Raw genomic sequence first — 23,128 nt, 5'->3', positions numbered from 1 at the left:
GTGCAGTCAGCCTGTTCTTCTTAAAGTCAGCCTGTATGTTAAAGGGAAGATGTAAAACAAATTTACAAAGTGAACACCAGCGCAGAGAGAGAATTCCATGGTGATGGATGCTGTCCTAGGTGCATTAGTGGTGCAGGAGGACAGTGGGAGAGGCATTTTGGGTCCACAAGGGCCAGGAGAACTTCAAGGATCATCCTCAGAAGGGAGTGGAAACAGATAGCCAGAAGTATCAACCCGAAGACCTGGCAGCAGTGCCAATGGCAGTCTAATTAACTTGTGCTAGTTGTCAACAACAGTAAATGCATTTTCATATAACCATCTTCTACCCATCACAACAACAACTCTAATATTGTTCAATGCACCACATCCTATCTCTCACCCAGGAGCACTCCTTGGAACTCAGGATTCATGTCTAACATGCAAATACTCCAACTCACCCTACTTGCCGCACACCTATCCAAGATTTCCAGTACAGCTACAACACTGGCATTTACCCAATAATGTGGAAAATTGTTCAGGTATGTCCTTGATGGGCAGCACAGTGGCACAGTGGGTTAGCCCTGCTGCCTCACGGCGCCGAGGTCCCAGGTTCGATCTCGGCTCTGGGTCACTGTCCGTGTGGAGTTTGCACATTCTCCCCGTGTTTGCGTGGGTTTCACCCCCACAACCCAAAGATGTGCATGCTAGATGGATTGGCCATGCTAACTTGCCCCTTAATTGAAAAAAAAATGAATTGGGTACTCTAAATTTTTTTTTAAAAAGGTACCCAATTCATTTTTTTTTCAATTAAGGGACAATTTAGCATGGCCAATCCACCTAGCATGCATATCTTTGTGGACCCAAAATGCCTCTCCCACTGTCCTGCACCACTAATGCACCTAGGACAGCATCCATCACCATGGAATTCTCTGTTCCATTCTCTGTGCTGGTGTTCACTTTGTAAATGATGGCTGCCCACTGGCCCGCAATTATGTGCAAAATACAACAAAACTCTGTACAGTGTATAAAAATTGGGGGGGGGGGAGAAAAAAATTGGAGAACAGACAAGGAAAACAAGAGTCCATCAGCAGGTCATATTGATTCAGTCAGTCGATCGGCCGCCTTGGACGTCCTGCTTGACCTGCGTAGGTTTGCTGGCGACGTTGGAGCAGTGGTCGTCCGTGACACCGGGAGCGATGATCCTCCTCCTGTGTCCGTACCCCTTGTCGGAGGTAGCGGGGGCCAGGCCGGGGGAAGGGGCATCCTGTCCGCTGGGTCATGGATGTCAGGGGGGCGGCTTGCTGGGGGCAGTTGGGGTTGGGGGGGGGTGTGCTGGCGCCAGAGGGTGTGGCCGGGATCTGGCGGGTGCCAGGTCCCGAAGGGAGAACGTGTCCTGTGGGCCGTCGGGATACTCCACATATGCGTATTGTGGGTTTGCGTGGAGTAGCTGAACTCTTTCGACCAACGGGTCCGACTTGTGCACCCGCAAGTGCTTCCAGAGCAGGATAGGCCCGGGGGTAGCCAGCCAGGTCGGGTGCGGGGTCCCTCAGGAAGACTTCCTGGGAAAAACAAGAAGGCGTTCGTGAGACGTTTGGTTAATGGAGGTGCAGAGAAGTGACCGGATAGAATGGCAGGTGTCTGGGAGGACCTCTTGCCAGTGGGAGACTGGGAGATTTCTGGACCGTAGGGCCAGCAGGACGGTCTTCCAGACTGTACCATTCTCCCTCTTGACCTGTCCGTTACCCCGGGGGTTGTAACTGGTCGTCCTGCTAGAGGCTATGCCCCTGCTGAGCAGGAATTGACACAGCTCATCACTCATAAAGGAGGACCCCCTATCGCTATGGATGTAGGCGGGGAAACCGAACAGGGAGAAGATGGTGTGTGGGGCTTTAATAATGGTGGTTGTGGTCATGTCAGGGCCGGGGATGGTGAAGGTGAAGCGGGAGTACTCGTCAATCATGTTGAGGAAGTACATGTTGCAGTTGTTGGAGGGGAGGGGACCTTTGAGGTCCATGCTGAGACATTCAAAGGGGCGGGAAGCCTTTATCAGATTCGCTTGTTCAGGGCGGTAGAAGTGCGGCTTGCGCTCCGCGCAGATGTGGCATTCCCTGGTCACTGTCCTGACCTCCTTGATGGAGTAGGGCAGGTTGCGGGTCTTTATGAAGTTGAAAAAGCGGGTGACCCCTGGGTGACAGATGTCCGCGTGGAGGGTTCAGAGGCGGTCCACTTGTGCGTTGGCAGAGGTGCCGCGGGACAGGGCATCGGGAGGCTCGTTTAGCTTCCCAGGACAATACAAGATGTCGTAGTTGTAGGTGAACAGTTCTATCCTCCACCGCAAGATCTTGTCGTTCTTTATCTTGCCTCTCTGTGCGTTGTCGAACATGAAGGCACTGACCGTTGGTCTGTGAGGAGGGTAAACCTCCTGCCGGCCAGATAGTGCCTCCAATGTCGCACAGCTTCGACTATGGCCTGTGCTTCCTTCTAGACCGAGGAGTGGCGGATTTCAGAAGCGTGGAGGATACGGGAGAAGAAAGCCACGGGTCTGCCCGCTTGATTGAGGGTGGCCGCCAGAGCTACATCGGACGCTTCGCTGTCGACTTGGAAGGGGATGGACTCGTCGATAGCACGCATCGTGGCCTTTGCAATGTCTGCTTTGATGCGGCTAAAGGCCTGGCGGGCCTCCATCGACAGGGGAAAGGTGGTTGACTGGATGAGTGGACGGGCTTTGTCGGCGTAATTGGGGACCCACTGGGCGTAATATGAAACGAAGCCCAAACAGCGCTTGAGGGCTTTGTGTGAGTGGGGGAGGGGAAGCTCCATTAGGGGGCGCATGCGTTCGGGGTTGGGGCCTATGCGTTCGGGGTTGGGGCCTATCACTCCGTTACGCACTACGTAGCCGAGGATGGCTAGACTGTCGGTGCTAAACACGCATTTATCCTTGTTATAGGACAGATTATGGAGTTTTGCGGTACGGAGGAATTTTCGGAGGTTGGTGTCGTGGTCCTGCTGGTCGTGGCCGCAGATGGTGACATTATCGAGATACGGGAAGGTTGCCCGTAAACCGTATTGGTCGGCAATTCGGTCCATCTCCCGTTGGAAGACCGAGACCCCATTTGTGATACCGAAGGGAACCCTTAGAAAGTGGTAGAGTCGCCCATCCGCTTTGAACGCGGTGTACTTTCGGTCACTCGCGCGGATGGGGAGCTGATGGTAGGCGGACTTGAGGGCTACCGTGGGGAAGACCTTGTACTGCACGATCCTGTTGACCAGGTCGGAGATACGTGGGAGAGGATACGTGTCCAGCTGCATAAACCTGTTGATGGTCTGACTGTAGTCTATGACCATCCTATTTTTCTCCCCAGTCTTGACCACCAGCACTTGTGCTCGCCAGGATCTGTTGCTAGCCTCGATAACCCCTTCCTTCAGAAGCCTTTTGACTTCGGACCTGATAAAGGTCCGGTCCTGGGCACTGTACTGTATGCTCCTGGTGGCGACGGGTTTGCAATCCGGGGTGAGGTTTGCAAACAAGGATGGGGGATCGACCTTGAGGGACATGAGGCTGCAGACAGTAAGGGGGGGCATAGGGCCGCCGAATTTAAATGTTAAGCTCTGGAGATTGCACTGGAAATCTAGCCCCAGGAGTGCTGCCGTGCAGAGATGGGGAAGGACGAAAAGCTTGTAGTTTTTAAACTCCGTCCCCTGGACCGTGACGTCCGCTATGCAGCACCCTGTGATCTGAACCGAGTGCGAACTGGAGTGCGAACTGGAGTGCGAACTGGCCAGAGGGATTTTTTGTTTGACCGGGTAGCGTCTTACTGTGGCGGGGTGGAAGAAACTCTCTGTGCTCCCGGAGTCCAGCAGGCAGCTTGTCTCGTGGCCGTTGAGAAGGATTTTCATGGTTGCCATGGATAGTGTGCGAGGCCGCGACTGGTCCAATGTGACTGAGGCGAGGCGTGGCAGGAACTCCGAGTCATCATCTGGCAGAGATCAGTCGCCTGCGGGGTCCTCGGTGCCGATCCAAGATGGCGGTGCCCGCGGCTGCACGTGGCGTCGGGGGCCCAAAATGGCGGCGCCCGGGGATCACTCATGGGTGTGGGCTGTGGGGGCAGCGAGGTCCGCGGGCCGTACAGGTCCCCTGAGGAGAGCCTGGGGGGAGGGACCCGCGGTCGCTGCTTGGAACCGCAGCGACCGCTTTTGATTGGCAGACGGCCGCAAAGTGGCCTTTCTTGCCATAGCCTTAACAGGTTGTGAAGCGGGCCGGGCAGCGCTGGCGTGGGTGCTTTGCCTGGCCGCAAAAGTAGCAGCGGGGCCCCGTGGGTTTATCAGGTGGCCCTGCGGCGCAGGTCTGTGGGGGTCCGAGTCTGCGGAGGTGAGGGGTGTCGCGTTCCACGCTGCCCAGGAGGCCGCCGCGCGGTTGGAGGCGTACGCACGGGCATTTCGATTCGCAACGTCTAGGGAGGAGGCGAGGGCCCGTGCCTCGGAGAGGCTTAAAGTCTCTTTCTCTAAAAGTCTTTGGTGGATTTGCGAAGATTGCATACCCGCAACAAAAGCATCTCTGATTAAAAGTTCGGTGTGCTCGGCCGCAGAAACTTGTGGCAGCCGCAGTTCCTCCCCAGGACGAGGAGGGCCCGGTAAAATTTGTCTAGAGACTCACCGGGAAGTTGCTGCCTCGTGGCCAGTAAGTGCCGAGCGTAGACCTGATTCACTGGCCGGATGAAATGTCCTTTAAGCAAGTCCATGGCCGCGTCGTAGTCTGTCGTGTCCTCTATGAGCGTGTACACGGCGGTGCCGACGCACGAGTGGAGGATGTGCAATTTCTGTTCCCTCGTCGGGTCGTTTTCGGCTGTCCTCAAGTAGCTATTGAAGCAAGCCAGCCAGTTTTAAGTGCTGCTGTTGCATTTGCTGGGTGTGGGCTGAGTCGAAGACACTCCGGCTTGATGCGAAGCTCCATCCTTTAAAATCTTGTGTATTAAATTGATGCACAATCAATGGACATGAAACGTAGATGAAGTCCAAACGATAGGCTTTAATACACAAGAAGTGTACCCGGCAGCAGACGTACAGAAGAAAGGCCGACTGCCGGGAAGCATGGGTTCTTATATCCTGCCTCGTAGGCGGAGCTACCTACCTCTCAGCCAGTCGGCTGAGAGGCACATGACTTACCCGGGCCAATGGGCAGCGAGTCCTCTGCACCATTGGCAGCTCACACTTCCAGGTACCGTAATACCCCTAGTCATACTACCACAGTCCTGAAACAAAAAGCAGGGCAGATACAACCTGTTGCATTACCATTGCATCAGTCTACTGTCAATCTTCAGTAAAGTGATTGAAGGGGACAACAAAAGTGCTGTTGAGAGGTCTACTTCGGTTCTGCAAGGGCCATTCAGCTCCTGACCTCATTACAGCCTTGATTCAAACATGGACAAAAGATCTGAACTTGTGAGGTCAGAATGAAAGCCCTTGCCATAAAGGCAGCCTTTGACTGAGGGCGGCAACAGCAAAACTGTAGTCAATGGGGTGAGGTGGGGGGGAGTTGGGGGTATTCTGCACTAGTTGCAGTCATATCTAGTGCAAAGGAGGATTTTATGCTTGTTAGCAGTCAATCATCTAAGTTCCAGGACATCACTGCAAGAATTACTTGGGTGCTGCCCTCGGCCCTATCATCTTCAGCTACTTTAGCCATCACAAGGTCAAATGTTCCCTGATGTTTCCAAAGTATTCATCATCATTTGTGACTCCTCAGATACCAAAGCACATTTCACAAGACCTGGATAATACCCTGACTTGCACTGACAAGTGACAAGTAACATTTGTGCCGCACAAGTGCCAGATAGGGCAGCACGGTAGCACAGTGGTTAGCACTGTGGCTTCACAGTGCCAGGGACCCAGGTTCAATTCTTGGCTAGGTCACTGTGCGGAGTCTGCACGCTCTCCCTGTGTCTGCGTGGGTTTCCACCGGGTGCTCCAGTTTCCTCCCACTAGTCCCGAAAAACGTGCTGTTAGGTAATTTTGGCATTCTGAATTCTCCTGTGTACCCGAACAGGCACCAGAATGTGACGACTAGGGATTTTTCACAGTAACTTCATTGCAATGTAGAGAGGATCTAACCATCATCCCTTGACAATTGGTGACATTACAATCACTGAATCCCCCACTATCAACATCCTGGGAGTTACCATAGACTAGAAATTAAACTGGATAAACCATAAGTTCTGTGACTACCAGTGCAGTTCGGAGGCTAGGAATCTTGTGATGAGAAACTCAGCTCCTGACTTCCCAAAGCATGTCTACCATCTACAAGGTACAGGGCAGAAATGTGATGGAATACTCTTCACCTACCTGGATGAGTCGCAACAACACTCAAGAAGCTCAACACTATGCAGGACAAAGTAGCCCACTTGATAGGCCCCCATCCACAAACATTCTGACTCTCCACCAACAACACACAGTGGCAGCAGTGTGTACCACCTGCAAGATGCACTGCAGGAACTCACCAAGCCTCCTTCGACGACACCTTCCAAATCCATGACTGCCATCATCTGGAAGGACAGGAGCATCAGGCACATGGGAATCCCATCCCTTGAAAGCTCACCTCCAAGCCACACACCCATCCTGACCTGGAAATCTTTCACCATTTTATCACTGACACTGCGTCAAAATTCTGGAATTCCCTGCTTAACAGCACTATGGGAATGCCTACAGCGGTTCAAGGTGGCAGCGCACCACCACCTTCTCAAAGGCAATTCAGGACAAGCAATAAATGCTGGCCTAGCCAGCAACACCACATACCATGAATGAATAAAAGTACACCTACCAATGCTGTCAAACTCACACCCACTTCTCATAGAATCACTACAGTGCAGAAGGAGGCCATTCAGACCATCAAATCTGCACCAATACTCTCAAAGAGTACACTACCTAGGCCCATTCCCCACCCTTTTCCTGTAATCCCATTAAACATTTTTTGAAACTAAAAGGCAATTTAGCATAGCCAATCCACCTATCCTGCACATCTTTGGGACTGTGTGAGGAAACCACTCCAGCTTCTCTCTCATGCAGATTTATGCATGCCGTGTAATACGAAGGATTCCCACTGTTTGGGCGGGCTCTGAGAGAGCAACCTATCGAAGTCCACTGCCCCACTCTATCCCTATAACCCCACCTAACCTGCCGGTCTTTGGACACAAAGGGGCAATTTAGCCTGGTCAATCCACCTAGCCTGCACTTCTTCAGACTGTGGGTGTGGATTCCTGGTTAATTTGCTGTCAGTCTAGATTCAATAAAATCTGAGATGGATTTGCAGGTATCATATCATTTAATAATAACTAACTTGCAAGGCTGACTTAATCCATAGGACCTCAGGACACACACACTGTCTTCTGAGAGCCCAGAATAAAGAGAGACAGAATACAAAAAAGCTTCTGCTGATATATTCAAAATCACAGTAAGATTCACATATAAGCTTCCTATTGGTCATTCTATACACCTCCTGACCTGGCCCTATATCCAGATTGGTCGCTTTGCATTTGTAATCCCATCATCCTTTGCACCATGCTCACCACGAGGCAAAGCTCCCCTCCCCCGAGCTATGAAACTTCTGCTTTCCTTTGTTCTGTCTGTGAACACAGTACCCTCATGGTCCTAAAGTCCACCCTGTTCGTTTGTTCACTTCCTCATTCCCTCCTTTTATCATTTCATGATAACCCATCATTCCTACCTGCAGTTATGGCCCCTCAACTAAGAAAACGTGTTGGAAACTAGAGCACCCGTAAGGAAACCCAAACAGACACGGGGAGAAAGTGCAAACTCCATACAGATTGTCACTCAAACCCGGAATTCCATCCAGGTCCGTGGTGCTGTGAGGCAGCAGTGCTAAGCACTGTGCCGGCTAATTTGTACCCAAAGACCTAAGTATTAACAAACAAAAAACCCAAATTCTAAAACCTTAGGCATTTACTTTAACTGAAAATAGTTGGAACATTGATGTGAAAGAATGCAGATATTTTGTTTAATTCAGAGACAAAGTATATCAAGTATGTAATCATATTTTCTATCCAGCTAATGAAACTAATCTCTCTTATAGAAAAAGAGAAGATACCAAATATGATAGAACAATGTGAAAGTATATGTTCATCAAATGCCATCAACCGCTCTCCAAGTACAGGTACTCATTTACCTATCTGCATACTCCCCTACCCATGTAATCCTATCCATTCATAATTAACACTTTTGAAAATAGGACCACTTTGCTTTCAGTTTCTGATTTTTAATAATACTCTAATAGATATGCGTTTGTATGTGTTGCACATCCCACATCATAAAGCAGTGAAACAGTGACAAATGAACATTTTTGATAACATGTATGATTATAGTTTGCGCAGTAACAGTGCATAATCACAGTTGAATTCATATCATGTTAATTTGCCCATTGATAAAATTTGCATAATGTTATACTGGCAGCCTGTCCTGGCTGTGCTTGATGTGTTTGTAGATATCTTGAATTTACATAGTATAGATGTAATACGTTAGAATTAATTATGTTATACATGTGTGCAGCCCTAATTAACAACGCATTCGGTAATGTTATATAATATTTCAAGCTGTTTAACTGTCACAGATTAACCGAACCAGATTGTTTACTCACAATTACTCCATCTTATGAAGGAGAGGCTGTTACCTTACTGTATTTTTGTGGTATAATAATAATTATTTTTATGAAAATTTAATTACTTAAAAAAACAAAGCACATTAGCGGGATTCTCCAACCCCCCCCCCCCGGGCCGGGTCAGAGAATCCCCCAGGAGGCGGCGCAAATCCCGCCCCGCCACCCTGACGCCAGCTGCTGTATTCTCCGGCGCCATTTTTCGGGCTGGGGCGGGGTTCACACATCGCCGGTCGGGGCCGTTGGCAGCGGTGCCCACGGCAATTCTCCGGGCCCCAATAGGCCGAGCAGCCATTCGTTTTTGGCCAGTTCTGCAGGCGTGAATCACTCAAATCGCGCACCGGCGGGACCTGACAGGTAAGTCGGCTGGTGCGGTCCTCGGGGGGGGGGGGGGGGGGGGGGGTCTGACCCCGGGGGGGGCCCCCACGGTGGCCTGGCCCGCGATCGGGAACCACTGATCTGCAGGCGGGCCTGTGCCGTGGGGCACTCCTGCCTTCCATGCCGGCCCTGTAGGGCTCCACCATGGCCGGCACGGAGAAGAGAACCTCCTGCGCATGCGCAAAAACACGGCGGTAGTTCTGCACATGCGCAAAATCATGCCGGCCCTTTGGCGCATGCGCGAACTCGCACAGTCCCTTTGGTGCCAGTTGGTGTGCCAACGCCTCCGGCGTCCACCTAGCCCCCAGAAGTGCAGAGAATTCCGCACTTTCGGGGGCTGTTGACGCAGAGTGGTTGGTGCCAGTTCTCCCGCCAGCGTGGGGACTTAGTCCCCAGAAGGGAGAATCGCGGCCCACATATCTGAATTTGAGTTAAGTATGAAATTATCACTGCCCAAGCATACCAGATTAGAGACTGAACTGGCAAAACAATATAGTGCCACCAGGCACAATCAGCAAAGACTACAAAGAACAACAGATTCCGTCTTTACCTTGGTCAGAATGTGGCATGAGTTTGGACAGTTGCACAGTTTGGAAGTTACTGACATTGGAGAAAGTCCAAAATAGTTCAAGGCAGTAGGTGACAATGAGTTCAAGACTTCTTTGCCACACTTGCTATCCCTGGGCGAAGTGTTAAAATTATGTAGGGCTGTAATTCTTTTATGGTCCAATGAAGGAAACAGTTTGGAGGTTTTAGAAAGATGGCTTTGCTGTTCCTTCATTTTCACGTTCCACTCCAGTTAAGGTGCAGTATGAAAGCCATGTGGGGTCCCACAGTCCAGTTCCTCAGGTAGGAAGCTCAAGGCAAGCCCAAATTTCTGCCTATTGGTGTTTCTTATGCAGGGTCTTGTTCTTTCACTGGTCTAGATGTTTCTTTCCTCCACTCCAAAAATCCATGGCATCCCTACAGTGCAAAAGGAGGCCATTCGGCTCATCGAGTCCACACCAATCCTCTGAAAGTGCACCCTATCCCCTGCACATCGCTGGACACTAAGAGGCAATTTTTAGCACAGCCAATCTACTTAATCTGCACATGTTTGGACAGTGCGAGGAAACCCACAGAGACAGAACATACCGACTCAATAAAGAGTCACCCAAAGCCGGAATTGAACGCAGCGCTTCTGGCGCTGTAAGACAGCAGTGACAACCACTGTGCTGCTGTGCCTTATTAAATCTTCTTATTGATTACCTAAGCTAGGATTTCTGTGCCCTGTCCACTGCTGGATTCTTCTGAATCCACCAAAAATCAGTGGTCTTTTGGCTGGTCCACCACATGCCCACAGGGGGCCCCATCAAGGTGGGGGTGGAAAATCCGATCCTAGTTTCTGTCATGTGATGAATGGTATCAGTAGCTGCTGTAACTGTACCTTACCTTTAATACATTGGCCCTTTAAGACCGGGCTTGGAACCTTGGGGGACTCCGCCTCTGGCTCCGCCCCCAGGAATCGGTATATAAGATGAGGCTCACTCGGCAGCATGTGGTGAGCACACTTCTCGGCTGCTGTTCAGTTCTCTGATGATTAAAGCCTTTGAATGACCAATCTTCTCTCCTGTGTCGTAATTGAGGGTATCTCATGTCATGTGACTATTGTCCTAACAAATTGGTTTGGATGACAATGGAGTATGTTTATCGCCTGTGATAAATAGGGCTCTTCGCACCCATTCTCTGTATTTCAACTAAAGAGTCATTCTGCAAACAGTATTACAAAACCGTTTTTTTTCAAACATGTTTGAGAAGTGCAGCCATTAATTACAGAAAGGGTGAGTGATGTGATGTGAACGTGGGAGTGGTTGCGTTTTTGCGAGCTCTGGTTCAACTCATTTTTTCATCTTCATTTTATCCTGGTGCACATCTCATACCTGCTTTCTCTTGGGTTATCTGGCTTGCTATGTCCCTGGAGGTTCCTGATTGGTGTTTCGCAAGAAGAGCCAAGATAAATAGTAAAAATCCTCGTTTGTTTGTGATGGTCAGAGTGGGCTGGCGTTTTTGCTGTTGCAGACCCTTGCTTTGGTGGTGCTGTGTGTACTGGATGATGGCCGCCATTGAAAATATTGTCTTGGGTGAAAATCTCGATTCTGCAATGCAGGTCACCAGAGCTCACTTGGAGGAATTGTGGGGTACCTTTGGGAGAGCAGTAAAAGCGGATGAGAGAGTCCTTGCACTCGAAAGAGCACTTTTCCTGGTGAGGTTCTGCCTTTGTGCTGTTGAGACGCTATTGCATGGTGTGTCCTTTATCCTAACGGGTTCAAGAGGTAGGGGCCGGCCAAGGTATGTTCTCGGGTTGAGTCCATGGCAAGAGGTGGGAGGCAAGTTCCCAAATGAGTTTGAAAATTGGTTGCCATGTTTTGGCAATCTTGATTTTGAAGCTGGGGATATTAGATTCCATGGAGATCAATAATTCTGTTTTTGGAGGCCAGGAGTCAGTTCTTGGGTTGAGTCCATGGCGAGAGGTGGGAGGCAAGTTCCCAAATGAGTTTGAAAATTGGCTGCCATTTTTGGTCATCTTGATTTTGACACTGGGGGCATTAGATTCCATGGAGATCAATAATTCTGTTTTTGGAGGTCAGGAGTCAGTTGGACCCACCGATCGCTGGTCCTATATCGTCCTATTCATGATGTTGGTTGTTGAGGGTTTGGAGGTGACCGAGCTGGTTGAGTCATTCCCCCCAATTTAGCGTGGCCAATTCACCTCCCCTGCACATCTTTTGGGTTGTGGGGGTGAGATCTGCGCAGACATGGGGATAATGTACATGCTCCGCATGGACAGTGACCCAGGGCCGGGATCAAACCCAGTTCCTTGGCACCGTGAGACAGCAGTGCTAACCATTCTGCCACAGTGCTGCCCCTATCCTTGAGATATCCTGAAGAGTGCTCGCTGATCCTGGCTTATCCTTTATCTTCTCGTGCAATGTGGTTGATGTCTTTACCCTGCAATTTAGCCTATAATTATTCCACAATGCTGGATGTTACTCACTTGTGATTATATTAAAAAATAAATTTAGAGTACCCAATTACTATTTTTTTCCAATTTAAGGGGCAATTTAGCGTGGCCAATCCATCTAACCTGCACATCTTTAGATTGGGGGGTTGAAACCCATGCAAACATGGGGAGAATGTGCAAACTCCCCCTTGCGATTATGTTGTTGATTATTTAAGATTTTGTGTTGTCTTTTCTCCTGCAAGTGATTGAAAGATGTGAGCATGAGGATGGGTGTTGTAGATTATCCTGTGATGTGTTATCTGAGTTGGTCGAACATCGACTGCAACTGGCTGCAGTGCGACTCAAATCAGGCTTCCGACATAGGAGATGGTCCAACACTGTTTTATTGAACTTGCTTGTTGCTGTACATAATCTGCTATGGGTTGACACTCTATTAATCTAAACTGATAACCTCAGACTGGCTTGACCAGAGTAGCTCTCTGTCACATGGAGAAGGTGCTCATGGCCTTGTACACTCTAACTATCTCTGTCGCCGTATCCAGTGAGAAGAGACAGAATCTCAATGCCTCGTGGGTTTTATAGTGGTAGTGTCCTGTCTGGTGATTGGTTGTTCTGTGTCGTGTGTATTCATTGGTTACCCTGTGTGTCAATAACTACCTGTCTGCATCTCATAATATCCATGAGTGGATATTATGACATCTCCCCTTTTTGAAATAAATTTTGGAATGTGGCTGTATATACATGTGTGACTATGTACAAGTGGTGAGTGAATGAACATATTTACATGGGAAGGTGTCTATCGTGCAGATACAGGGCAAACTGAGCAAAATTTACAGGATTCAAGTCTATAGATTCAGTCTTTGTGGTGGGCGACGAATTCTTGTCAATCGCCTCAGAGGTGGAAGGGGGATGCTGGCACCTGGACAGGCAGGATTGCTGCCAGATCGGTGGCCTCGTGGGCAGGCGGGACTGCTACCAGATCGGTGGCCACGTGGTGCGAGATGTGCTGGGGCGGCATGGTGGCATGCGGAGAAGTGCGGTCAGGTGGTGGGCAGGCAACTTTACGCAGCGCCCTCCTGATGCGCCGAAGAATGGAGCCATCAGCCATTTTTGAACAACGAAAGACCTGGGGGCGGCCTGTCTGACGACAACAGCTGGGGCTGACCAGCCTCATTCAGGCAACTGGACGCGAACAACATCTTCTGGAGCCAATGCAGGCAGACCAGTGGCATGAGCATCATACCTGATCTTCTGCTGGTCCCTGGATCGCTGCACTGTCTGCAGCACCGTGAGGTGGTCAAGATCTTGAACATGGATGGCTGGAACAGTCGTCCGCAGGTTGCGGTTCATGAGCAGCAGCGCCGGAGACAAACCAGTCGACAGAGGGGTTGACCTGTATGCCAACAGTGCCAGGTTAAAATCAGAGGCTGAGTCTGCAGCCTTGCAAATCAGCTGCTTGACAATATGGACCCCCTTCTCGGCCTTCCCGTTTGATTGCGGGTAATGGGGACTGGATCTGATATGCCTGAAGTGGTAGGACCGTGCAGAGTCGGACCACTCTTGGCTGTAGAAACATGGACCGTTGTCACTCATTACTGTGAGTGGTATCCCGTGCCTGGCAAACGCCTCTTTGTAAGCTTTGATGATGGACTTGGACGTGAGGTCCGACAGTTTCACCACTTCCGGGTAGCTGGAGAAGTAGTCGATTAAAAGCACGTAATCACGCCCATTTGCGTGAAAGAGGTCTATCCCCACCTTGTACCACGGAGAGGTCACAATCTCGTGCTGTTGCAGTGTTTCCTTGGGCTGGGATGGTTGGAATTTCTGGCTTGTCGTGCAGTTGAGGACCATGTTGGCAATGTGCTGGCTGATGCCAGGCCAGTAAACTGCCTGCCGAGCTCTGCGTCGACATTTCTCGACCCCAAGGTGACCCTCATGGATCTGTCTGAGCATCATGGTTTGCATGCTTTGGGGAATGTGATTCTATCCAGTTTCAGAAGGATACCTTCAACAACGGTTAACTCGTCCTTAACGTTGAAGAACTGGGGACACTGCCCCTTTTGCCAGCCATGGGCGAGGTGCTTCATCACGCTGTGCAGTAGAGGGTCTTTGGCAGTTTCTTCGCGTATTTGGATAACTCGTTCATCAGTGGCTGGGAGGTTGCTGGCACACAACTGTACTTGTGTCTCAATGTGGTGAATGAAGTCTCCCTGTTCACACGGCATGGCGATGGATAAGGATAGGGCATCCGCGATGATCAGCTCCTTACCCGGTGTGTAGACGAGTTCGAAGTCATATCGGTGGAGACGAAGAAGAATTCACTGCAGCCGAGATGTCATATCATTTAAATCCTTCTGGATTATATGGATTAAGGGCCTATGGTCTGTTTCCACCGTGAACTTTGGCAGACCGTATACGTAGTCATGAAACTTGACTATTCCTGTCAGGAGACCCAAGCATTCTTTTTCAAGCTGGGCATACCGTTGTTCGCTGGGAGTCATGGCCCTGGATGCATATGCCACTGGAGCCCAGGACGAGGAGTCGTCTCCCTGGAGGAGCACCACACCAATGCCGTCCTGGCTTGCGTCTGTGGATATCTTGGTATCCTTGGTTGGGTCAAAGAATGCCAGTACTGGGGCTGTGGTGAGCTTCGCCTTCAGCTCAAGCCACTCCGCTTGATGTGCGGGAAGCCACTGGAACACTGTGGACTTTTTTTACGAGATGCGGAGGGCTGTGGTATGGGATGCCATGTTAGGAATTAATTTTCTGAGAAAATTTACCATCCCAAGGAAACGTAGGACCGCCTTTTTGTCCTCTGGGGTCTTCATGGCATTGATTGCCAGTACCTTGTCAGCATCAGGTTTCACACCCTGCTGGGAAATGTGGTCACCCAGAAACTTGATAGCGGACCGACCAAATGAGCATTAGGCCCTGTTGAGCTGAAGGCCATTTTCGTGGATCCTCTGGAAAACCTGTCTGAAGCGAGCGATGTGATCCTCGGGCGTCGTGGACCACGTCGCCCACATAGACTCGCACCCCGTCGATGCCCACCATCATTTGCTCCATTATTCGATGAAAGACTTCGGAAGCTGAAATGATGCCAAAAGGCATGCGGTTGTAGCAATACCTGCCGAACGGAGTGTTAAACGTTCACAGCTTCCTACTGGACTCGTCCAGCTGTATCTGCCATAAACCCCGTGAGGCATCTAGCTTGGTAAAAAAATTGTAATGAGCCATCTCACAGCTTAATTCTTCTCGCTTCCGGATCGGGTAGTGCTCTCGCATGATGTTGCGATTCAGGTCTTTGGGATCGATGTAAATGTGGAGTTCACCAGAGGGTTTCTTGACGCAGACCATGGAGCTGGCCCAGTCTGTTGGTTCCATGACCTTTGAAATGATTCCCTGGTCTTGGGGTTCTCGTAGCTGCGTTTTCAGACGATCCTTGAGAGGAGCCGGCACCCAACGTGGTGCATGGATGACTGGGGTGGTATTCGGCTTGAGTAGTATCTTGTAGCGATATGGGAGCGTGTCCATCCCATCAGACAAATTGTGGTATTGCGTGAGAATGTCATCTATTTCAGCCTGTAAGTTCACATTGGGCGAGGCAGTCGCAGGTGTGGAGGACATGGCATGGACTTGCTGGACCAGATTTAGGAGTTTGCATGCGCGAGCACTGAGCAGGGATGCCTTGTCAGGCCAGACGACCTCAAATCCTAACGTCAACTTGATTGACTTGTGAGATACAGCGAGCTGGCATGATCCACTAGCAGCGATGGCATTGCCATTGTAGTCAAGGAGCTGGCAGGCTGGTGAAAGAATGCAAGGTTGGTTTTGGATGCTGTCGAGGTCTGACTGTGATATGAGATTCGCAGACGCGCCAGTGTCCAATTTTAATCGGATGCGACACTGGTTGACCGTGATGACAGCACATCACTCGTCGTCAGGATCCACACTCAGGATTGAAAGGCAGTTTGCAGGCACGGTGGAGACCAGTTTGCGTGTGGTGATGATGCCCACCCGATACGGAGACTCGAGGCAGTCAACATCAGGGTCTGTTGGGCTTTCGGGATCAGAATCCTGCATGCCTTGTTGTATGCGGCGGACACGTCTGCGCTGCAGCTGGGATCACTGGCTGTTGCTCAGTGGAGCGGACCTGCAGAGGACCGCATAATGCCCAGGCATTCCACACTGTAGACATCGCCTGCCTTTGGCTGGACATTGCCACTTTTAATGGGCAGAGCCACAATTTTGACATGTCATGACGCTGACGTCAGTGCGTTCTGTGCGTCATTGCGCATGCGCAGCGGGGTCGGCCGACGTTCGCACATGCGCAGTAGGGACTTTGGCCTCATCGTCCTCCCGGTCCTGGCACGCATGCATGGGGACCCGGGAAATGCGCGGGAAATGGCCACTCTGCTCGATGCTCAGGCCTTGCATTTTTGCGATGGCCTGCACCCTTTCTGCCTCGTGGGAGGCCAGTTTTGCAGTTTCTGCCACCCTGATGCAGGAGTAACGATTTCTGGCATGCTCATGGACAACGCACGTTTCAATGGCAACGGAGAGGGTCAACTGTTTGATTTTGAGTAGCTACTCCCACAGGGAGTCGGACTGGACCCCGAAAACGATCTGATCCCGGATCATGGAATCAGCCGCTGAGTCATAATTACATGACTGCGCTAGGATGCGGAGATGGGTCAAGAAGGACTGAAAAAATTCATCCTTATCCTGAAGCCTCTGTTGGAAGGTGTACCGTTCAAAGCTCTCATTCACCTCAATTTTGCAGTCGCTGTCGAATTTCAGCAGAACTGTCTTGAACTTCGTCTTGTCTTCGCCATCGGCAAACATGAGCGAGTTAAAGATGTGGATGGCGTGATCCCCCGCAGTCAACAAGAACAGCACAAACTTCCTGGCATCCGATCCTGTCTCAAGGTCGGATGCCTCGATATACAGGAGGAACTTCTGTTTGAAGATCTTCCAGTTGGCGCCGAGGTTGCCGGAGATCCAGAGTTGCGGAGGAGGCTGGATCTTTTCCATGCCGCTGGATGTTTGCTTGCTGGTCGTTGCAGAGTCACTTGAGGTTGGTTCGTTAGAGTTAATAGTTCCCTGGTACCATGTTGTGTTATCTGAGTTGGCCTAACATCGACTGCGACTGGATGCAGTGAGACTCGAATCAGGCTTCCGACACAGGAGATGGCCCAACACTGTTTTATTGAACTTGCTTGTTGCTGTACATAATCTGCTGTGGGTTGACACTCTATTAATCTAAACTGGCTTGACCAGAGTAGCTCTCTGTCACATGGAGAAGGTGCTCATGACCTTGTACACTCTAACTATCCCTGTCTTTTGGGCCTTTTAAGGAGCCCCAGCGGCACTTGGTTGACGATTCCCGGTGTGGGAAGACAGCAGTAAGGTTCCTCCAGCACTGTATGGAGTGGACCAGTAGCGGTGCGGTCAAAAGAGGGGCATTAGAGAAGAGAGGAGAACGGGCGCAAAAAAGCAAAATGGCGGCGGGCGGAGACCAGGCAGCGTGGGCTCAATGGTCACGGGCGCAGCAAGAGTTTCTAAGAAGCTGCTTCGCGGAATTGAAGGCAGAGATGTTGGCCCCTATGAAGGCGTCGATCGAAAGGCTGGTAGAGACCCAGAGGATGCAGGGGACAGCGATTAAAGAGTTGCAACTGAAGGCCTCTGATAATGAGGACGAGATCCTGGGTCTGGCGGTGAAAGTGGAAGCGCACGAGGCGCTCCATAAAAAGTGGCAGGCGAAATTCGATGATCTGGAGAACAGGTCGAGAAGGAAGAATTTGCAGATTCTGGGTCTCCCTGAAGGTGTGGAGGGGTCTAATTCTGGGGCGTATGTCGCTACGATGCTGATGGGCGCGGGAGCCTTCCCGAGGCCCTTGGAGCTGGATGGGGCGCACAGAGTCCTGGCGAGGAGACCGAGGACGAATGAGCCGCTGAGAGCTGTGGTGGTGAGGTTTCACCATTTCACTGACAGGGAGTGCGTCTTGAGATAGGCGATGAAGGAGCAGAGCAGCAGGTGGGACAATACTGAAATTTGCCTTTACCAGGACTGAGTGCAGAGCTGGCCAAGAAGAGGGCAGGATTCAATCGGGTCAAGGCGATTCTCCACGGAAAAGGGGTGAAATTTGGGCTGTTGCAGCCCGCGTGACTGTGGGTCACATATCAGAAATTTGGGCTTTGGGGGGGAATTCTATGGGGATCGGTGGCAGAGGTGGGAGCGGCCGGGGTCAGCAGGAGTCAGCTGACTTACGGGAGTGCAATGGGGGGAGCAGGGGGGTTAAGCAATTGCTTGGGAGGGGGAGGTTGGGGGGGGGGGGGGGCTACTGAGTTGCTGCTGTACTGAATGAGGGGGAGCTGGAGATAATAGGGAGAGTTGGGGCGTGGAGCCTCCGCCTGGGGGGCTGGAAAGTGCGGGAGGCGTGTGCACGTGGCTGCCCCAAAAAAGGAGATGGCTAGTCGGCCGGGGGGAAGCGGGGGCGCGGGTAGTCCCCCAATCCGGCTGATCACGTGGAATGTGAGAGGACTAAATGGGCCGGTCAAGAGGGCCGGGTGTTTGCGCACTTAAAGGGACTGAAGGCAGACGTAACCATGTTACAGGAGACGCACCTGAAAGTTGCAGATCAGACCAGGCTGAGGAAGGGATGAGTAGGGCAGGTCTTTCACTCCGGGTTGGATGCGAAGAATAGGGGGGTAGCAATTTTGGTGAGCAAGCGGGTGACTTTCGAGGCGGTGGGCATCGTGGCGGATAAAGGGGGCCGGTATGTGATGGTGAGTGGTAGGCTGCAGGGGGCCCGGGTGGTGCTGGTGAATGTATATGCCCCAAATTGGGACGATGCAGGGTTCATGAAGCGGATGCTAAGCCGGATCCCGGATTTGGAGGTGGGGCACCTGATTATGGTGGGGGATTTCAACACGGTACTGGACCCGGCAATGGATCGGTCTAGGTCAGGTAAGAGGCCGGCTGCGGCCAAGGTCCTGAGGGGGTTTATGGATCTGATGGGGGGAGTGGATCCATAGAGGTTTGCTAGGCCAAGGGCGAGGGAGTTCTCCTTTTCCCATGTGCACAAGGCCTATTCACGGATAGACTTTTTCATGGTGAGCAGGGCACTGATCCCGAGAGTAGAGGGGACGGAGTATTCGGCCATCGCGACTTCGGATCACGCCACGCACTGGGTGGAGCTGGAATTGGGAGAAGAGAGGGGCCAGCGCCCATTATGGACGTGGGATTATTGGCGGATGAGGAGGTCTGTGGGCGGATCCAGGGGTGTATACAGAGGTATATGGAGGCCAATGACAACGGGGAGGTCTCGGTGAGTGTGGTCTGGGAGGCGCTGAAGGCGGTGGTTAGAGGGGAGCTGATCTCCGTCAGGGCTCACAGAGAAAAGAGGGAGAGGAGGGAGAGGGATAGATTGGTAGGAGAGATACTTAGGGTGGATAGGAGATATGCGGAATCCCCCGAGGAGGGGCTGCTGAAGGAGCGCCGGAGCCTCCAAACGGAATTTGGTTTGTTGACTATGGGGAAAGCTGAGGCCCAGTGGAGGAAGGTACAAGAAGCAGTGTATGAATATGAGGAGAAGGCGAGTCGGATGCTGGTGCATCAGCGGCAGAGGAACGAGGCGGCTAGGGAAATTGGGGGAATCGGGGACAAGGGAGGGAATATGGTGCGGAGTCCAGGCAAAATATATGAGGTCTTTAGGGACTTTTATGAGAACTTGTACAAATCAGAGCCCCCGGAGAGGAGGGGGGGTGGGAATGCGTAGTTCCTGGACCGATTGAGGTTTCTGAGGGTGGAGGAGGAGCAGGTAAAGGGCTTGGGGGGCCTGATTGGGATGGAGGAGCTGGTTAAGGTGTTGGGGAGCATGCAGGCGGGCAAGGCCCCGGGACCGGATGGGTTCCCAATTGAATTCTATAGGAAATTTTCGGAACTGTTGGCTCCGTTGCTGTTGAGAACTTTTAACGAGACAAGAGAAAAAGGAATTCTTCCCTCGACGATGTCGCGAGCTCTGATCTCGCTTATTCTCATGCGGGACAAAGACCCGCTGCATTGTAGCTCGTATAGGTCGACTTCACTCCTTAATGTGGATGCCAAGCTGTTGGCAAAGGTCCTGGCCACCAGGATTGAGGATTATGTCCCGGGAATGATACATGAGGATCAGACGGGATTTGTGAAGGGTAGGCAGTTGAATGCAAATGTGCGGAGGCTCCTGAATGTGATTATGATGCCCTCGGAGGGGGGGAGGCAGAGGTGGTGGCGGCTATGGGCGTGGAGAAGGCCTTCGACCAGGTGGAGTGGGAGTACCTGTGGGAGGTGCTGGGAAGGTTTGGGTTTGGGTTCAGAGGATGGGTTAAATTGTTATACCAGGCCCCGGTGGCGAGTGTATCGATGAACCGGTTGAGGTCAGAATACTTTAGATTATATCGTGGAACAAGGCAGGGGTGCCCCCTGTCCCCCCTGCTGTTTGCCTTGGCGATTGTGCCATTGGCAATGGCGCTGACGGAATCTAGAAGCTGGAGGGGTTTGGGTGGGGGGTGGAGCGAGAGAAGAAGCTCCGCGTCTCACTAAAAGCGGATGATCTGCTTTTATATTTTACAGATCCGGTGGAGGGGATGGAGGTTATGCAGACCCTCAGGGAGTTTGGACACTTCTCGGGGTATAAGCTTAATGTTTGGAAGAGCGAGCTCTTTGTGGTGCATTGAAAAGAGGTTGGAGGAGCTACCGCTCAAGATGGTGGAGAGGAGTTTTTGGTATTTGGGTATTCAGGTGGCCAAGGGTTGGGGGGTCTTGCATAAGCTCAATCTGGCACGGCTGGTGGACCAGATGGAGGAGGGCTTTAGGAGGTGGGACATGCTACCGCTCTCCCTAGCGGGTCGGGTGCAGTCTGTCAAGATGACGGTCCTCCCTAGGTTTTTGTTTGTGTTTCAGTGCCTACCCATCCTCATCCCTAAGGCCTTTTTCAAGCGAGTGATGGGATTTGTGTGGGCCAATAAGACCCCGAGGGTTAAGAGACTGTTCTTGGAGCGCAGTTGGGGGGGGGGAGTGGGTTGGCGCTGCCGATTCTGTGCAGCTACTACTGGGCAGCAAACGTGTTGATGATTCGGAAGTGGATGGTGGAGGGAGAGGGGGTGGCATGGAAAAGACTAGAGGCAGTGTCTTGTGTAGGTAATTGCCTGGGGGCACTGGTAACGGCACCCTTGCCGCTTCCGCCGAAGTGGTATACCACGAGCCCGGTGGTGATGGCGACGCTGAGGATTTGAGGGCAATGGAGGCGGCACAGTGGGGAGACGGGGGCCTCCATCTGGTCCCCGATACAAAATAACCATAGGTTTTCTCCAGGCCGGATAGATGGTGGGTTTCGAAGCTGGCACCGGGTGGGAATTAAAAGGCTGGGGGATCTATTCATTGACTGAACTTTTGCCAGTTTAAGGGCACCAGAGGAGAAATTAGGGTTACCCCCGGTAAATGCCTTCTGGTACATGCAGGTTCGGACGTTTGTCAGGAAGCAGGTAGGAGAATTCCCGTTGCTGCCTGCCCGAAGGATACAGGACAGGGTGATCTCAGGCGTGTGGGTCGGAGAGGGTAAGATCTCGGCGATATACCAGGAGCTGCAGGAGGCGGAGGAAGCCTCGGCGGAGGAGCTGAAGGGCAAATGGGAAGAGGAGCTGGGTGAGGAGCTGGATGAGGGCCTATGGGCTGACGCCCTGGGCAGGGTCAATTCCTCCTCTTCTTGCGCCAGGCTCAGCCTGATCCATTTAAAGTGGTACACAGGGCGCATATGACAGGGGCGAGGATGAGTAAATTTTTTGGGGTGGAGGACAGATGTGTGAGGTGTTAGTGGAGCCCAGCAAACCACGCCCATATGTTCTGGGCGTGCCCAGCGCTTGCAGAGTTTTGGAAGGGCTTCGCAAAGGTTATGTCCATGGTCTTGGATACTCGGATAAAACCGAATTGGGGGATAGCGTTATTTGGGGTATCGGAGGATCCGGGAGTGCAGGAGTCGAAAGAGGCCGGAGTTCTGGCCTTTGCCTCCTTGGTAGCCCGCGCGCAAAGCCCCCAAGTGTGGAGGCTTGGATCAATGATTATGGCGGGGTTTGTCAGGTTGGAGAAGATAAAGTTTGCCTTGCGAGGGTCTTTGCAGGGGTTCTCCAGGCAGTGGCAACCATTCCTTGACTTTCTCGCGGAACGTTAGATGGGGGTCAACAGCAGCAGCAACCCGGGGGGGGGGGGGTTGATTTGTTTTTCCTTTTTGAAAGGGGCGCTTGCCCTATTTTGTTTTGAGTTGGGTGTTAATCTGTTAAACTGTAAATTTATTGAAAAATTTTGAATAAATACATTTAAAAAAAGGGGGTAATTGAGCCCCTGTACCCCACCACATAAGGGCAGGGCCCAATCCCCAGTACAGGCATGATGCCACCTGGGCACCTTGACACTGCCAAGTTGTCTGGGTGGCACTGCCATAGTGCCTGTCAACCAGTGCCAAGGTACCTGGGTGGCATCTGGTTGCCAGGTTACCACCCTGCCCGGAGGCCGACTACCCAGGGACCCCGATGGTCTGGGAGGCTCCCCCCTCCGCAGGTGCCGGTATGTCTGGTCTACAGTTGTGGAAATCGGTGCTAAAGGATGCCCACTCAGGGTCTCTGAGGCGAGGCCATTTAATCCCTGGTTCTGGAACCCCCAAATAAGAGAAGCACCTTTCCTGCGTCTTCCTTGTCGAGCCTTTTAAGATTTCAATGAGATCTCATTCTTCTAATCTCTGGAGAATGCAGACCAGTCTGTTCAATCTCTCCTCCTAAAATATCCCTCCCCATAGGCATTTGATAAAGTGTCACCTCAAAGGTTATTGCAGAAATTAAAAACTCTTGGTATAAGGGGATAACATATCGGGCCGCTGAGGTGGCACAGTGCTTTGCACTGCTGCCTCACAGAGCCAGGGACCTGGATTCAATTCTGGTCTCGGCGACTGTGTGGAATTTGGACGTTCTACCCATGTAAGTGTGGATTTCCTCCGGGTGCTCCGGTTTCTTCCCACAGTCCAAGATGTGCAGGTTAGGTGGATTGGCCATGATAAAATTGCCCCTTAGTGTCCAAA

General features: G+C 51.6%; 1 protein-coding gene across 7 annotated transcripts in view; it reads left to right on the top strand.

Moving 5' to 3' along the window:
- The window catches only part of LOC119964595, a 405,789-nt gene that overhangs the window by 277,432 nt on the left and 105,229 nt on the right, over positions 1-23,128 (top strand). For all 7 annotated transcript variants that reach the window (XM_038794278.1, XM_038794277.1, XM_038794279.1 and 4 more), the window contains one exon: positions 8,063-8,143. In XM_038794278.1, the coding sequence (XP_038650206.1) occupies positions 8,063-8,143 (81 nt within the window). The remainder of the gene's footprint in view (positions 1-8,062; positions 8,144-23,128) is intronic.

This window comes from Scyliorhinus canicula, chromosome 4 (assembly GCF_902713615.1).
Source record: "Scyliorhinus canicula chromosome 4, sScyCan1.1, whole genome shotgun sequence".
Taxonomy (NCBI): domain Eukaryota; kingdom Metazoa; phylum Chordata; class Chondrichthyes; order Carcharhiniformes; family Scyliorhinidae; genus Scyliorhinus; species Scyliorhinus canicula.
Note: the sequence above shows the minus strand (reverse complement) of the source record. Positions and strands in the feature narration are given on the sequence as shown.